Here is an 18,440-nt window from a genome sequence, read left to right as displayed (position 1 = left end):
AGTTTTAGATAATACCCATGAGATATTAATTTTGGACTCTAAATAATTAAATTTTGGATTAAATTGAGTTATTTATTTTTTTGGAAGGATTGGTTAGATTTAATTGGAGGTTTTGAGCTGTGAAAGTTTTCCAACCAAGGATAAATTAAATTCGACCTCAATTTTGGGTAAGTTGAATTAAATAGATTTTTGGGTCTTTAAGCAACCATTAAATTTATTATTTTAGTTATTTTTCCCTTATCGTTTAGGATTTATTCTTGGGAAGCTAATTATTGTTGTTAGAAATAATTTGGTTAAACTAATCTCTAGGTAAGAGATTCCTCTACTAAACCCTCGTAATGAAGTTAAAAGTTTGCATGTGATTTTCCTATTATGCATTAATGTAACTAAAATGCATAATGTATCGATGACATATGATGATGACTAATGTTAATGCATGAAATATTAATCTCATGATCTAGAATGTTATGATTAATAGTCATGTCATGCTTATGATGTTATGATATGCTACATGCTATGAATAGGGTATTTTGTTAAGTTTATCTTTTAAAGTCGTACCCACATGGTTGTCCCTCGAGATCACCACTGTCACATAACTTGGTATCACAGCAGTTAGCTCCATGGGAAAAGAGACATGTTAGTTAGTGTTAAAAAAAATTAAGGAAGTAAATAGTTAGACGTTGGGTCAGTTCAGGTAGAACTAGCGAAGTAAGGTCCGAGTATTATTGAAAGGGAGTCTAGTCAGGACTAGAATGTGGTTACAAGTTTAGTATCAAATAACTGAGTTAAGTATCTATAGCATGTCTAATGTGTTGGTATATTATAGGAGTCATGCCACCACGTACTAGCAGACGACGCAGGCAGAATCAGGATGGGACGCAGGATCCTACCCAAGGTCAATCTGAAAGGGGATCTAGTACCCTGAGAGGTCAGAATGAGGCAGGGAGTGAGTGATTTGCTAGATCTGCACAGGAGATCGGTAGGCTAGAGAAAGCAGGCCTAGTGATCTGGAAAAGATGTATGAGATTGAACGGTTGAAGAAATTAGGAGCCACAGTGTTTGAGGGCTCCACGGATCCAACTGACACCGAGGTCTGGTTAAATATGCTGGAGAAATGCTTCGACGTAATGAGTTGTACTCAGGAGCGAAAAGTTAGATTAGCCACATTTCTGTTACAGAAAGAGGCCGAGGGATGGTGGAAATCCATTATAGCCAGGCGCAATGATGCACGTACGTTAGATTGGCAGACGTTCAGAGGCATATTTGAGGAAAAGTATTATCCCACCACATATTGTGAGGCAAAGAGAGATGAGTTTCTGAAGCTGAAACAAAGGTCACTTTCGGTGGCCGAGTACGAGAGGAAGTATATCGAGCTTTCGCGGTATGCTGAAATGATTGTGGCATCTGAGAGTGACAGGTGTCGCAGGTTTGAGAGAGGGCTACGTTTTGAGATACGTACCTCAGTGACCGCTATTGCCAAGTGGACAAATTTTTCCCAGCTAGTAGAGACTGCTTTACGTGTGGAGCAGAGTATTGTAGAGGAAAAGTTGGCAATGGAGCTTAGTCGAGGAGTTTCAACAACTAGTGGTATTCGAGGTCGAGAGCAACAGAGGTTCACACCTGGAGTGAATGTTTCAGGTTGTCAAGACTTCAAGCGTCGATCGGGTGGCAAACCATTGAGGCAGATGAGTTCAGGTAGTGCTTATCAGAGGCAGAGTCAGAGAGTTTTCAGTCAGTCTGCGAACTCAGTAGCAAGATCGCGGACGGGTCAGGAGTCTGTTGCTAGTGAATCCAAGAGAACCCCATGTGTAAGTTGTGGCAAGAGTCATCGGGGTCAGTGTCTTATTGGCACCGGTGTGTGTTACCAGTGTGGACAAATAGGACATTTCAAGAGGGATTGTCCACAGCTGAGAGTAGCAGTTCGGAGGGACCAGGGAGTTGAGTCCCACACAGTTGAGCAGCCGAGAATCTCAACAGCCACAGGAAAGGGAACTAGTGGTACAAGATAAAAGGGAGTTGTGGGGAGACCTAGGCAGCAGGGAAAAGTCTACGCCATGACTCAACAGGAAGCAGAGGACGCACCAGATGTGATCACTGGTGCGATTTTGATTTGTGATGTACCTGCACGTGTTTTATTAGATTCTGGCGCTACGCATTCCTTTGTTTCTAGTATGTTTTTAACCAAGCTGAATAGGATGCTAGAGCCTTTATCTGAGGAGTTAGTCATATGCACACCAATTGGTGACATTTTATTAGTCAGTGAAAAGTTGCGTGATTGTGAGGTTATAGTGGAAGGTCTATGCATGTTGGTGGATCTTCTTCCCCTAGAGTTGCAGGCATTGGATGTAATTCTGGGAATGGACTTCTTATTCACTCACTATGCTTCGATGAATTGCCATAGGAAAGAGGTGAATTTTAGGAAACCAGGTTCGACTGAAGTTGTTTTTAGGGGTGAGAGAAAAATTATCCCTACGAGTTTGATTTCATCTCTGAAAGTTGAGAAGTTGTTGAGGAAAGGTTGCACATCGTTTCTTACGTACGTGGTTGAGGTGCAAGAAGAAAAGTTGAAACCAGAATATGTTCTTGTAGTGAATGAATATCTAGATGTTTTTCCAGCTGATCTATCGGGTTTGCCACCTGATAGAGAAGTGGAATTCACTATTGAATTGTTACCAGGAACAACACCTATTTCACAGGCACCATACAGAATGGCTCCGAGCGAGCTTAAGGAGCTGAAGGTGCAGTTTCAAGAATTAGTTGACAAGGGATACATCAGGCCTAGTGTATCACCTTGGGGAGCTCCAGTGTTATTCGTGAAGAAGAAATATGGTACCCATAGATTATGCATTGACTATAGGCAGTTAAACAAGGTCACGATACGTAACAAGTACCCTCTACCACGCATCGATGACTTGTTTGACCAGTTAAGGGGAGCAGTAGTGTTCTCTAAGATTGATTTGAGATCAGGATACCATCAGTTGAGGGTTAGGGAATCAGATATTCCTACGACAACATTTAGAACGAGGTATGGGCACTATGAGTTTTTAGTAATGCCATTCGGTTTAACGAATGTGCCAGCAATTTTCATGGACCTCATGAACAGGATCTTCCATCAGTATTTAGATCAGTTTGTGATAGTGTTCATCGATGACATACTAGTTTACTCAATGGACAAAAAAGCCTATGAGGAACATCAGAGGATTGTTCTACAAACACTGCGTGATAAACAACTATATGCCAAGTTCAGCAAATGTGAGTTCTGGTTGAATCAAGTGGTGTTCTTAGGGCATGTGGTTTCAGCGGGCGGAGTTAGTGTTAATCCGTAGAAAGTGGAAGCTGTTGTCAATTGGGAGAGACCAGCCAGTGCAATAAAGGTACGTAGTTTCCTAGGCCTGACCGGATACTAGAGGCATTTTGTTGAGGATTTCTCACGATTAGCATTACCCTTGACAGCTCTAACAAGGAAGAATGCTAAGTTTGAGTGGTCGGATAAGTGTAAACAAAGTTTTCAAGAGTTGAAGAAGAGATTGGTGACAGCACCTATACTGACACTTCCTGTAATAGGAAAGGAGTATGTAATCTATTGTGATGCTTTAAGACAAGGATTAGGTTGTGTGCTCATGCAGGAAGGGAAAGTAATAGCTTATACTTCAAGGCAGTTGAAGAAGCATGAGTGTAATTACCCTACCCATGATCTTGAGCTAGCAGCAGTTGTTCTAGCATTGAAGATTTGGAGACATTATTTATTCGGCGAGAAGTGCCACATTTTCACAGATCATAAAAGTCTAAAGTACGTCTTTGATCAAAAAGAGCTAAATCTAAGACAGAGGCGATGGCTAGAACTAATCAAAGACTATGATTGTACCATAGAATATCATCCTGGTAAGGCTAACGTGGTAGCAGATGCATTAAGTAGGAAGTCGAGACTTCCGAAGAGTGCCTTGTGTGGTATTCGAGCAAGCTTGCTAAGTGAGTTAAGAGGCTTTAAAGCAGTTATGACTGCAGAAAGCTCAGGGAGTCTTTTAGCTCAATTTCAGGTTAGGTCTTCCTTAGTAGTAGAGATTGAAGGAAGACAGCCAGAGGATAGTAATTTGCAGAAGTTGCTTGCAAAGACCAAGTAAGGTCCAGAGGCAGAATTTGAGTTGAGAATGGACGGAGCCATAGTTAAGCAGGGAAGACTATGCGTTTCGAATATTATTGAGCTTAAGGGTGCTATACTAGAAGAAGCTCACAATTTAGCTTAGGCTATGCATCCAGGAAGCACCAAGATGTATAGAACTCTGAAGAAGACTTATTGGTGGCCTGGTATGAAGCGAGAGATAGCTGAATATGTCGATAGATGTTTGATCTGTCAACAGGTTAAACCAGTGAGGCAGAGGCCAGGAGGACTCCTTAATCCCCTGCTAGTGCCAGAGTGGAAGTGGGAGCATATTACCATGGATTTTCTGTTTGGATTACCCCGTACATCTAGAGGATATGATGGTATATGGGTAATAGTAGATAGACTCACCAAGACAGTGCGGTTTATACCGATTAAAGCAACGTCTACACTAGATCAGCTAGCTAAGTTATACGTCAACAGGATTGTGAGTCAATATGGAGTGCCAGTGTCCATAGTTTCAGATAGGGACCTGAGGTTTACTTCTAAGTTTTGGCCTAGTGTGCAAAAAGCAATGGGAACAAAGTTGAAGTTCAGTACCGCGTTCCATCCCCAGACAGATGGTCAGTCAGAGAGGACCATCCAGACCTTAGAAGACATGTTGAGAGCATGTGTCCTTCAGTTTAAGGGAAATTGGGATACCCACTTATCACTTATGGAGTTCGCTTATAATAACAGCTACCAGTCTAGTATCGGCATGACACTATTTGAGGCTTTGTATGGCAGACCATGCAAGATTCCTGTGTGCTGGAACGAGGTGGGAGAACGAAAGCTAGTTGGTCCTGAGTTAGTACAAGTTACGTCAGACAATATTAAGTTGATTAGGGAAAATATGAAAATAGCTCAAGATCGACAGAAGAGCTATGCAGATAAGCGACGAAGAAATTTAGAGTTCCAAATTGGAGAACAAGTTTTCTTAAAGTTATCTCCGTGGAGGGGTGTTCTTCATTTTGGGAGGAAAGTTAAGTTTAGTCCTAGATATATTGGTTCGTACCAGATAATAGAACGAATTGGACCAGCAGCCTATAGACTTGAATTGCCAACGGAACTCGCTCGAATACATGATGTTTTTCATGTATCCATGTTGAGGAAATATATTTCAGATCCATCACATGTGTTGCAAGTACAACCAATTGAACTGAAAGAAGACTTGAGTTATAGAGAGGAAGTAGTTCAGATCCTCGACAAGAAGGAGCAAGTTTTGAGGAACAAAACGATCCAGCTCGTGAAAGTTCTTTGGAGACATCATGGAATAGAGGAAGCAACCTGGGAGTCAGAAGATCAAATGAGGAGGAGTTACCCGACACTCTTCACCTAAGGACTTCTAAATTTCGAGGACGAAATTTCATAAGGGGGAGGTAAGTTGTAAACCCGAGATTTCCCTAGGATCATTTTCTCTTGTCATCTATTGTTGGGATTACTAAGTTAAAAGAAAAAAAAAAGAAAAAAAAGGAAAGAAAAGAGAAGAAAGGAAGTGGAATTGGACAGCAAAGCCCACCACCGCAAGTTCATTTTTTTCAGCCCCATTTCATTTCTTTCCTCCATCATTTTCCATCCAAACTTTCAGAGCACTTTGAGAAGAGAGTGAAAGAAGAATAAGAAGAAGAATTTCGTGGTTTGAGGTTGAAGAAGATAGAAAAAAGTTCATGCAAAGGCAGCCATTGCAGAATTTGGGTGCAACTGTCAACCTCTGGTTGTTTTGTTCGGTTTGAGCTATCTAGAAGGAACTAAGAGGTGAGGTTTGAATTTCTTGAAAGATAGTTCATTTTCTAATAAATTTCATGAAGGAATCTTGAGCTGAATAGTATGAGAAGTTAATGGTTTTTGAAATGGAAAACAAAGTATAGGATTTTCGAGCAAACCAGGAGGATTTCTGGTGTTCTCTGATGCTTTGAGTATTCGGAAGTGCACAAGTCGAATTAGAAGCTCTATTTGGTATGGTTAGAAAGCTAATTCAATATCTACAACTTTCATGAAGATTGTGTGAGCCAAAATGACTTTAAGTGGGGTTAATTGCAGAAGATAGATAAGGAGTGGTAGAGAACCTCGAATTCTGTATTGTCTGTATTTGGGGCAATTCTGGACGAATTGGTTGAGAATCTCGTTTTCATTTCTTCAGGTATGTTGTAGAGTGTTCGAAAATGAAGATTTTTATGTGTATTTCATTAATTTGGGTTAAGCTTTGAGGAAGTTATGGGTGTTAGAAGTTAGGATATCGAATCTGAAAAATCTGGAAATGTGGGTTGTAATGTGATTCTTAATCTAATTGTTTAGAAATTCATGAGCATGGAAGGACAAAAGCTATCTATGGTTCTAATGCTCGGTTTTGGTTGTTGACAGGCCAAGAGGAAATAGGCCGAATCTACAACCGGAGAACTAGATAAGACTGTGAGTGACAAAACAATTTCTAAAATGTTATTAAACAATTATTCATAATTACATGTTTTACATGTTTTTCTATGAAGGATACATGTTTTTGTAAACGGTTTCAAACATGAGTTTTAAGCTTAGATTTCCTAATGAGGGTTATATTCGAGCACGTGGCTAATGGCTTAATGAAAAGTAGTTGAAACGATATCTTTTAAAGTAAAGCATATGTTAGCAAATATTGTATAATGATTTAAAGTTTTTTCACGAGTAAACTGAATAAACTTAAGTTTTACAAAAGATAACGATAAACAGGCATGTTTAAATATTTTCATGTGACTTCTCGGAGCTTTTCATTGATTACATGACTGAGATATTGAGCTTGAGGCTATATGGTACCGTGTGCACACAGGTTATATTTTCGTTGTCGACGTTGAGTGTACTCCGTGACAACGATGCTGTCGTGAGTGCTGGACGGGTCCCACTACATCGTAAGACTAGTAAACGTTGGTTGTACTGGGCATGCCCTACACCACGTAGATTGGTCATGTTAGTTAAAACGTTTGTTGTACTTGTTATGCCTTGCTAGATTTTTATGACGAATTTGGAAGATATTTAGAAAGCCTTATTTATTACACGTTTATGTTAAATACTTTGTTTGAACATATTTATACGTCTAAATGTTTATCACATGTTTCGACGTCCGTATTTAGAGTTTTAAATTTAGTCACTCACTGGGCCTCGTAGCTCATTCTTTTCAAAATGTTTCCCACTTTTCAGGTAGAGATTGAGCTCCCGGTGCTTGATACACTGCCAACGTCTGCTGAAAGTTCCGGATCAAACTCTAGTACGTGGTTGGAGTTGTATTTTGAGTCTGTTCATGTTGAAATGTTTTGTAAGGTTTGTATAATATCGTCTTAGAGGTCGTGGTCATAAAACTCTAGTTGGTTTTGGTCGTGATGTTTATATCAGGTTATTTTACAAACCAAGTGATGTCAGGGATACATCTTATGTATGTTGGAAAAGTTTTCGTGGTTTCCTCTGTGTGGTGTTCCATGTTGAATATTCTACATCTAAGATTGGTATGTTTATCAGGCTTAACGTTCAGTAGGATCAGCAGGGATCGTTAGAGGAGACGATGTCTGTTGGCTTCACGCCGTCTTTCGGGCTAAGACAGCAGGTGGTTCGAGAGGGGATGTGACAACCACCTTTTGTGACTGTGTGGTCTGACGGGATTACCAGTCTCATGCGATGTTATCTATATGATTGGTCCGATGGGATCACCTAAAACCCTATTGTTTTAAGTGTCCTTTAGGTTCACTGACGACCAGTTTGTCCTAGGTGTTCTTTCGAGTTCACCAAAGACTAATTTTGTCCTAGGTGTTCCTTTAGGTTCATCGAAGACCAGAGATGTTCCTACGGATCATTAGATTGTGTGTGTTCGGGAACGTGCCAGTTTAGGGGTACTTCTTTACAGAACTCTAATGGAAAGTTAAACGACACCTAACGGGACTAGTAGTAGGTCCTTTACTGAGTAATGTTTATACTCACTCTTTCTATGTTTAATCTTTCGTGCATAGGTAGAGGTAAGGGTAGAGAAAAGCGAATGACAAGAAGTGACCATGACGTGCCAAAGGGAAACTTTTTGCTTCCACTTTTACTTTACAATTATGTTTTCAGTATTTTTATATTCTTTGACTATTTTTCTTTAAAAATAGATAGGGCCCAAATTAGGAGTTCGTTTTAGATTTATTTCTACATTATTTATTTATTTATGATTTAATGCATAAAGATAGTTTTATTTTCCATTTTCTTCCGAAAGTTTTTATTTTCTTTTAAGTAATAATGACTTCAGCTTAGTATAAAGAGTTGCGTCGTTACATACTAAATGCAACATAATCAAAAGATTCAGTTAGAAAGAAGTGGATTATAAGAAATTAAAAGGAAATGAGATGTTCGACATGCTTTCTCAAGTTTTCTCTTCGCCAAGCGCAAGATTCCTACTAGTAATTTTGAGTTTTCTTTTAAGTTCTTTGGGGTGCTTTACGCATGTTTAGGAAGCCTTTAAATTACATATGTATTATATCACACATATCTCGCACACAGCTCGCATATTCCAAACTTTTACTTTGCGTTTCAAAATTAAATTTCTACCTCTCTTAAGTTCTTTGGTGTGCCACACATGTTTAGGCAGCTTTTTAGGTACCTATGTATTATCTCGCGTATTTCAAATTTTTACTAGGCTTTACAAAATCAAATTCCTATCTCTCTAAAGTTTTTAGTTGCAAATTTTTATCTCGCAAGGAACAAATTTTTATCTAACGGATTTTGAACACACACCCTCGTGTGTGACTACCCAGCAACAACGATGAAAAGTATATAAATTGATTTGAAGTTAGAAATTTCAAGTTTGAATATTACGAGGTGTTTGCGAGATACAAAAATAGTAGCTAAAAACTTCCTTAAACACGTAAGCGCCATACATCACCTAAAACAAGTATATAGTTGAGTTGAGATTAAGCATTTAAAGTTTGAAAGTTGCGAGATACGAAAAAAAGTAGCTAAATACTCCTTAAAACATGTGTAGAATCATCCTAAATCACATAAAACAAGTATATAATTGATTTGATATTGAATATTTAAAATTTGAAAGTTGTGAGATGTTTGCGAGATACAAAAATGATATCTAAAACTTCCTAAAACACATGTAGAATCTTTTTAAATCACATAAAAAAGTATATAATTGATTTGGGACTAGATCACGTTTAAAGTTTGAAATTTGCGAGATATTGGCGTGGCGAGAAAAAAAAATAACAAAAAAATTTCTAAACATATGTCAAACAACCCTAAATCACTTAGAACAATCGTAAAATTGATTTTAGGTTATACATTTAAAGTATATGTTTAACCAAGATAACAAATGAGAACAAATATCCAAAACTAATAAGAGGACTATCTATTATCTATAAGAGTAAAAAAGAAACTTAGTAAAATAACAACAAAGCTGTTAAAAGAGTAGCTACTAAACTCAAAGGAGTTGCAAAAAAACTTGAGAGAAAATAAGTTAAAAAGAGAAGTTAGACAATGATGAGAGTGTGAAAAAATAGAATGTTTGACTTTTTTTTGGGTAGAAAAATAGATAAAAAGAAGTTTTTCATGTAAAGAGATACTCATATTTATCCTAAAACTCAGACACTTTACGCCTCCTAATTTCTTCTTATTTTTTACAATTTCCCAATATTAATTTTATATTCTTTTCCCTAAACCCTTTTCCTCTTCCCACAACCCGAAATATCCCTAAACCCACCCTTTCCATCGACGGCATCTCCCCCTCCTACTTCCTGGTTATCGGCGGCGAACTTCTCACCGATCGGCCAAAAACCTCCACCTTCACCTCTCCTTCCATCGACGGCGAACTTCGAGCCCAAAAACGTCCAGCTCCACCGGTCAGCCTAAAATCTCCACCTACACCTCCCCGAAACCGAACATCGACGGCAGCCCATCGACGCTCCTGCTCGAACGACTATCGACGCCTCTGACATCCTGCTCCTGCTTGAAGGGCCAAACTTGTTCTCTGGTCCGGCATCCTGCTCCAACGCTAGCTCTGTAAGTTTTTCCGAATGATTTCTACGTTGTCTCTGTACCTAATTCCTTTTGTTGAGTGCTTCTGATAATACATCCTTATCTCTGCTTATTCTGATAATATATTAAAACTAAAACTTGTGGGGATGTTCAGTATAATTCTTCAGATTGAAATGTATAATGAATATAAAATTCGACTTTGAATGTTTGTACGTATTCAAATAAAGTTCAGGTTGAAAGAAAATAGTTGGTTTGCTGGAAAATTACCACGTTTATTGGGGAAAAAGTATAGTAACTACAAGCAAGTTTCATGTGTTTCGGTCTTTATAGACTTTGAATCCAAAGCCACAGCCCACAGTGGGATAGAGAAGAAGAAGCATTTGGGTGTTTGATTTTCACAAAATAAACTCCAACTCCCTCCACCCACCTCACCCCCTTTTCTTATCCAATTTGTAAGCTCTACCTTTCTGTTCCTTGCTTCTTTCTTTTTCCCTTTGATTATTGTTATTTTCTTTTAGTTTGTAGTTTTAGCCTCATGCTTTTCTGGGCACCCACTCAATTTGATGGTTTGAAATATCAAAATTAGATTGAAGCAATCAGATTGGATGACATTTCAATCATGCACTAATTTAACATATATTTATAAAGTTAGATTTGTATTTTCTTCTTTTTGATCTAGCTATGTTTGATTTGGTCAAGTAACAGTTCAATTGCATTAAAATTGACAGAATATTTCAATTTTGTATGTATTAATTGATCATTTGATTTCTTTTAGAGTTACTAAATTCCTAGTTTATAAATAATTACAACTTGTTTCTTGATTATTTAGAGTATCTCGTTTAATTAGAAGAGTTCTATCACTTCGTTTGATTTTGAATTTAGTTGAGAATAAATATCCATTCATTCGACCATACATGCAAAGATATTTCAAATTATAGTTCTACTAGAATTAGTCATTGTATTTTGTTGAGTGATTGTTATAGTTTGTTTGCAACACCCATACGATAAATAATTATCTTTAGAACAATACTTCAATTAGCTTGTGATAATCTTTGCAAAGGATATTCAGGTTTTTATTTTTACAAGTGAGTGGTTATTCGGCTTCTACACTTTATATAATAGTAGCATAATCACTTAAGCTAACAAATTCACTTCCAGTTTCTCTAACAATAAGCAAACAAACATTTAAAACTATGATTGCGTCCTCACCACCTTTGTTAAATTGTGCATAGTACCTTTGCATAGTAATGTTTTGATTACTGTTTAGAAATTGAAAGATGAACGTCTTCTTCGGTCAATACCATAATTAGCTTCGATGGGACTTCTATTAATTATTGTTGTTGTTGTTATTTTTATTTTTTTATTGTGTTTTCACTTTCAGAAATGAAGTTGTGAGTTTAGATTGGCTTCAATTACTTTTTTGCATTTCTTTATCATTGCTTTCTACTGCAACCCTTTTCCCCTTTTCAATTATTTACTCATGCGTATGCTCGATTTGATTTGAAAATCTTGATTTTAGGTTTTGGCAATCAGTAGATGTAATTGTCGTTCTTTTGGATGTGTTATTGATTGTATACTTAATGATTAAGCAATTTGCATATGGCTTTGATTCTGACACATGGATTTCTAACTTAGGTACTTTAAGCATTGTACTTATTATGGATCGAAGTTGGATAAATTTAAAAGATCGAGCTTGTAGTGAATATTCTGATGGTGTTGCTAACTTTTTCGAAATTGCAACTAATCATTTAGACGAAGAGGAAAGAACAAGATGTTCTTGTTCAAATTGTTTGAACGTTAATTGGAATAGATTGGATGTTGTAGAACATCATTTTTATAAATATGGTATGTCCCCGACTTATAGGTGATAGATATTCCACGGAGATACTGTTGATCTTTCTCTATTTTTAGGGACGAATGACTTTTTGTTGCTAATACTTTTAGCGACGTGTTTTTGCCTTTTTGCCTTTTAGTGACGTTTTCTGTGCGCCACTAAAAACACAATTTCTTATAGTGAACGTCCAAAAAATTTAAATAACTTTGGAGTTAATTATCTTAGTTTTATTTAATTAGGTTTAATTTATTGGTCGTTATTATGTACTCATTTAACGAGAATTGTTTGATTTTGTAGAAATTTGAATTAATTAAATATTTGTTGGACGAATATTTAATTAATTAGAGGTTTTGGTTTTTGGTGTTTGTTGAGAATTTAATTAAATGATATGTTATGGGGTTTAAGTAAAGTTGTGAATTTATTTAAAGAAATTCAGGATTTATGTATTTTTTTGTATGTATAGAAAAAGTGAAAATGATTATATCGTTGAGAAAATATAATTATTGGAGAAAAGATATATTGTGGAAAAAAAAGTAATTATGTTTGTGGAAAATATAATTATTATTAGTAAAAAGATAATTATTTTTTTTTTGAGATAAATAAAAAGTTGATTGGTTGGGTATTATTTGAAGAGAGAGTTGGGTTTACTTTTGGAGAAAAAAATAAAAGAGAAAGGGAAAAAAGGAAAAAGGGAAAAAAGAGTTAATAATAATTATGATATTAATTATTATTATTATTAATAGTATTATTATTATTATTTATTTAAATTCCCATCCTTCTTCAACCTTAGCGTTGCCCTCTTCTCCGTCAACGACAAACCACTCCTCGCCGTTGCAAACGCCGACATCCAACTGTTGTTCACGCGCCGCATGAAGCTTCATCAATCTCTATCCAAGCCAGTCGCGAAGTGGACCCTGCCCGAGCCACCTCCCGTCCAGCCGATCTTCTACATCCGAGTCGTGTCTTCGTTCTAGTCGTGTCGGAATTTTCTCTAGATCGTCTAGCCTCTCTCTTAGATTGCACAAGAACGGGAGAGTGGAAGCAGGGGAGAAATTTGATTTCAAGTTATCCAACTTCAAGGCAATCCAAGTACTTCTTCTTCTGTTTTAGATTGTGAATCATGAATATTTGTTTTCGTCCTTTTTTGGATAGTTTTTTAGTGAAGGGTCTAGATTTATATGACTTTCCCAAATTTTTTTGGGGTTTAAGGAATATGATCCACTATGATTTAGGTTTTTCATTGTGATTAATGATATTGCAATTAATTGAGGAAAGTGGTTGTAATGACTGTTTTTTTATAAGCAATTTCAGTATTTTTTAAGGAATGACCACATCGTCTTCAATCTTGCCATTAGAAGATTGGTCATCATTTTGCATCCCTATTTTAGTTGATGTTGTTTTGTTTTCCCCGTAGGTTTATTTATGAATATTTTTTAATTCATTTATGTTTCTGATAAATTCAGTTACGGACAACATAAGATGAGTTGATAAATCCACTGGAATTTTTCATGGGGGACTTAGTTGAATAAATCATTCATTCTTCATTCCTCCAGTTTTTATGAAGTAACATGTGATTGAAGAAAGGGTAGGAAAATAGTTAGAGGAAGAAGATATGAAAGTAAATGAGAATTCTATAAAAGTTTTCTTGTCCTGTGATTGTGAATTTGGGGATGCAATTTTGTATATTAATTTGTACTTGAAATTTTAAGATTTTTTTAATGTATGTGAGTGTTGGTGAATATTATTCTTGTGTATGTTGGAGTTAATTTTTGGTTTCATGAGATAATTTGGAGTTAATTTGTGGTTGAATGAGATTAATATTTTGGTGTAGAAGTAGAGGTTTGTGGCTAAATATTGTTGGTCATTGCTTTTGAGTTTTGACATATGAGAATGATCAAGAGTTGTCCATATAACGCTGATAGTTTTATAAATCATACAGCGTTTTTTTTTTGGTTTTTTTTAGAAAGCCTAAACCCTTGCATCTTCATCCCACTCACTATCACTCTCACATGCTCCTCCTTTTTCTTCTGCTGCTATCGTCTTTCACTGTGTCTCTCTGCCTTCTGCCGCTTCTATTGCAATTTTTGCTTTTATCTGTTATCATTCTCAAAGTAGGATAGGAAATACATGCAGATGTGCAAAAACCCTAAAAATTTTATGTTCATTGTTGAATAATATTGCTCTCAAAAGTACCTATAAAAGGCAAAATTCCAATCCCGCTTCGTCTTCCCCTAAGTCTGTCTAACTGTTAAATTTGTTAGTCATCATTTTCATCTGTTAGAATATCAACTTTTTCTTCTAAACTTGTTGATAGATGTGGATTTCTCTGGCTTCGGGATTGGGTATTTGAGTTATTTAAAATGGTGTTCTTTTAATAGAAACTTTGAATTTCATCTATGATTTTGTGGAATTTGGGTTGACTGCCTTCTTAATAGTAATATTAACTTACGTGATTGTTTTATGTTTTGGGTGTAGGGAAACTAAGAAATCATTATTTGGTTGTACTGCACATTAGTTTCTCGCTCTCTTATTGATTGCAATGTCATCCCTAAGGAATGCGGTTCCTAGACGGCCTTATAAGGAGCGAGCTCAACCGTAAGTGATTAAGCTTTTTCAAGTTTTTTTGTTTTCTAAAAATAGAAATTTCAATGTCTGGCCTTTTATTGGTGATGGACTCCTGTGATTCATTAGGCAATCTCGGAAAAAATTTGGGCTTCTTGAGAAACACAAAGATTATATTGAGCGTGCTAAGGCTTTTCATAAGAAGGAAGATACTTTACGGGTAAAGTTTGAAATGCCTATACTTCTATTTTCTAATGTTCAGTGAAGGAAATTTTTTTGTTGTTTACTGCCCTCTACAAATGTCCATGATTTGGTTGTTGTGTACTTTTCATTGTTTGATTTTCAGAAACTTAAAGAGAAAGCAGCCTTCAAGAATCCAGATGAATTTTACTTTAAGATGATTAGGACGAGAACAGTTGATGGAGTCCATAAACCAGAGTAACAATCTTAGATGATTTCTAGCATAAGATGAATTTCAGCTCTTCTCTTTGTTTCCTTATGTCTCTTGATCTTTATATGTTGTATAGGAGTCGTGTGAATAAGTATACTGCAGAGCAACTCATGCTGATGAAGACCCAAGATGCTGGGTATATACTTCAGAAGATGCAGAGTGAGAAAAAGGTGGGTTCTTTCGTTCCTTTATTAACAAGGATTTCTTTGAAGAACTTGCTGATTTAGTACTTTATCTAATATATCAAATTTGCACTCCTCTGTACAGAAAATTGAAAAACTGACCGCAACGTTGCATTCTCTTGACAATCAGCCATCAAATAAGCATCTTTACTTTGCTGAAGACAGGTTTGAGCGCAATTCGAAACTTTTTCCACTTTTCCGAATGAAAACGCATCAAATAATACGTGGTCTGTGGGTGTTATCATGTAATGTCCACTTATAGTTACTATACTATACTTAGGGCTTCAAACAAGAGCATCCGGAATGCATAAACATAAGATAAATATATGATAGAGGATCTTTTTTACACTAAAGATAAACATATACCAAAGAACTTTTGATACTGTTGGCCTATGTTATCTTATTTCACAAAAATGCATTCAACCTCCTTATTACTCAATTTTTTTGGTGAACCTGACTCATTTTCTCCCTGCACGCTCTAATGCGGTGAAGTTATTTATGTTAATAAATCATTGTCGATTACTTGCAGGGAGGAAGCCAAAGAAATTTTATCTCATTCTTCTAAAGGATTGGTGGCATCATCTGAGGCAGTTCCTGATAGTATTAGAAGGTAACATTATTACCTAGGATACTGACTGCTGCATGTGAATCTTTTTATTTACAAACAGGGCACTTTTATTTGATCCTTATGAGTTTATGTAAATCCCCTCTTCAATCATAGTTGATTACATAATTTCACGGAGAGCCCCAACGGGATCAAAATGAATTAGCCAACAAATAAACCGTTTCCTACTCCTTCACCTCCATTAAATATTTTCTACTCCTCTCTAATGACATCCTCTGTAAATTATTAGTACAAAAATTGAGTTCATTTTAATGAAAAGGAAAGGCGTGGCTTTTAATAATATGTGAGGTTGTTGCATTTACATTTGGTTTCTTTTTAGTAGTTGGACATTTGGGATAGAATCATTTGCATTATCATGTGGATACTTTAAATTGGAATAGTGTCTGTAGATTTTATTGTATGGTCTTGGTGTACGCCAAAATTCTTGACATTGGGTGTTTACTATGATTACTAGAGATTAGTTGTGGAGTATAAACACATGCTTTATTCTTCATTGAACGTAAAGATTCTGCATGTTGAAGCATAGGTCTAATTCCCCTCTCCCTTCCTCCGTATAATCTTGTTCCTTTCTAACCAAGGTATTATTCTACACCGGCCGGGGGGGGGGGGGGGGGGGCTTCAGGTAGGATTGAACCAAAACTGTTCTGGTCTAAACACCTTAATCTTCTAAAATCAACTAGGTTCTTTATCTGATTACGACCAAGAGGTTCAATTTTTCGCTTAGCAAGTGATATATATTTTACCCCAGAGGGACTTATTCCCACTGCTCAAGAGTGTTGCCGAGTTGTGTGGTTTCCTTCTTTTCATTAGTGATGCTCTTTTTATGCACACAGGAAAACCGTTGCTTCTTACAAAGAATTGGAGGCAAGGAGGAGTAGAGTAAGTGAACTAGAGAAACTTTATATGGATATGACACTACAACAAGAATTAAGGGTACGTTCTAATGTGCTTTTAGCTGTTCAAGCTTGGTGGACGAGTAGATTGTGTGTTAAAATGATTATTGAATCTGATATGTGAGATGATGCATGCTTATATCAGAAAAAGGGTCGCAAACGTAAACTCCGAGAAGATGAAGTCGCCAATCCAACTTCGAAACCTGTATATAAGTGGCGGGCAGAACGAAAGCGCTAAAGGTTTAACACTTTTGCTATCCATACGAAGTTTGATTATTCTAAAAAAGAATTGCTATATTTAGACAATATCAGATTTTCAAGTTTGTAAAAGTTTTGTTCTTTGATGTTGCTTTGCGATTGGCCATTGCTCAGGAAAGAGATTAAGGTGTATTTGTAATGACTGTTGAATAGTGTTTTTTCAACAATGTCAATCTTCGTATAACCTTTTGGAAAATTAATAATTCGAAGTTGTGTTTAAGAGAGGATTTCAAGGGGTTGAGAGATCCTTGGGTGAGATGTGGTTCTTTGGTAGATATTCGGAGGACTCCGAGGGTAAAGTTTTTGTAAATGCATGTTACGCCTTATTTTGCTTAGGTTGAGTCCTTTCTTCAAATTATATATTAAAAAATCATACTTTAACTAATAGGTCCAATGGAAAAATTGGTAGTACTAGTAACATTTTTTTTTTTTTTTTTGAAAAAGATTGCTAGATGGTTTTCCAAATGGACCGAGGTTGCCCTACCCTAATATCTAGTTAAATGGTGTGTTATTATTGCTATTTCTTTCCCCTTTTTAGACTTTCTGCATCATTTGAACATTTCGTACGAGTCCAGTGATTGTTTTTCCTACTTGGGTTGTGTACTTTGACTACAACTCTCAAGAATTGAACAACTTGAAAAACTTGGAAAAATTCTAGAACCATAAAAAATGAGATTAGTTTTAGTTTCGTATTACAGAAAAATAGCACTTCAAATTTCTTAAAGTGCCGATTATCTATTTGTTTTTGTTTCAGTCTCTTGCCCAAGCATATTTTGCAGGATGTATTTGCAGTTTCCAAGGTAACTGGATGAAGCATTGTTTGTTTACCATACAAATGCTTTGAAAGTTGGCTGAAATCACACAAGGACCTCAAATTTTGTTTTCACAGCTAACGTGTCAAAACTATGCTGTGTTTCTTCTGGAGTGAAGAATGTAATCAATTTGTTGTTGCTGTTATTTACTATGGAATATAGTTTAAAAAGGGTGGATAAACTGAACCACTAAGTTAATAGTACAAAATTAAAATTTATGTTTGTTCAAGTTAGCTATTGAGAAATATAGTTTGATTTGAGTTAAAGGATCTGTATTGCAGATAAACAGATGTCTTAGAAGTCTCATTTCATTCTTGGATTTTTTACTTGTGAAAACTAGGTTTGGCTGTCTGTTTATAGTTTTGGAAAAAGTACTTTTTTTCTTTTTACTTTTACGTTTTGGTTTAGTTTTCATTTCATCTTTGGGTATCAAAATGTTCTTTTGGAGTTTTCATTTGATCTTCATAAGTTATGGCTTGAATTTGATTTCAATTTGATAGGTTGTAATTTTACATTTTAAGCTTGAGTTTTGTTTTCAAGATTTCTACTTTAACTAAGGTTTGAAATTTCGTTGCTAATAGGAATATGTAAATATTGATGCAAATGAAGATATCAAGGTCTTGATTTTATTGAAATATCATTGTAAGTGAAAATTTTGGATAACTTTATGAAAAGTGATGGAAATTGTTATAATTAGTTAATGAGATTGGATCAT

The 18,440-nt window shown here is 36.1% G+C and overlaps 2 protein-coding genes across 8 annotated transcripts; both read left to right on the top strand.

Annotated features, from left to right (window-relative positions):
* Nucleotides 1–1,016: 1,016 nt before the first annotated feature.
* Nucleotides 1,017–2,009, top strand: LOC127149561 (uncharacterized). The gene has a single exon (XM_051085344.1). The coding sequence runs from the start codon at nucleotides 1,017–1,019 to the stop codon at nucleotides 2,007–2,009; it is 993 nt and encodes a 330-aa protein (XP_050941301.1).
* A 7,692-nt stretch (nucleotides 2,010–9,701) lies between these two features.
* LOC103485902 (probable U3 small nucleolar RNA-associated protein 11) lies at nucleotides 9,702–18,031 on the top strand. Of its 7 annotated transcripts, none has more exons than XM_008443670.3 (11): nucleotides 9,728–10,132; nucleotides 12,733–13,031; nucleotides 14,418–14,537; nucleotides 14,634–14,724; nucleotides 14,851–14,942; nucleotides 15,032–15,125; nucleotides 15,223–15,302; nucleotides 15,667–15,747; nucleotides 16,596–16,695; nucleotides 16,801–16,895; nucleotides 17,668–18,031. In XM_008443670.3, exons 3-10 carry the CDS (start codon nucleotides 14,482–14,484, stop codon nucleotides 16,891–16,893), a joined length of 687 nt encoding a protein of 228 aa, XP_008441892.2. In that variant the 5' UTR covers nucleotides 9,728–10,132; nucleotides 12,733–13,031; nucleotides 14,418–14,481; the 3' UTR covers nucleotides 16,894–16,895; nucleotides 17,668–18,031. The 7 variants fall into 7 exon arrangements, with proteins under 7 accessions (XP_050941413.1, XP_050941415.1, XP_008441893.2 ...); XM_008443675.3 differs by lacking the exon at nucleotides 12,733–13,031 and adding an exon at nucleotides 10,341–10,560; XM_051085458.1 differs by lacking the exon at nucleotides 12,733–13,031 and having other exon boundaries at nucleotides 9,726–10,132; nucleotides 17,749–18,031.
* Nucleotides 18,032–18,440: the final 409 nt, after the last annotated feature.

This window comes from Cucumis melo, chromosome 5 (assembly GCF_025177605.1).
Source record: "Cucumis melo cultivar AY chromosome 5, USDA_Cmelo_AY_1.0, whole genome shotgun sequence".
Taxonomy (NCBI): Eukaryota; Viridiplantae; Streptophyta; class Magnoliopsida; order Cucurbitales; family Cucurbitaceae; genus Cucumis; species Cucumis melo.
This window is presented reverse-complemented; position numbering and strand designations above follow the sequence as displayed.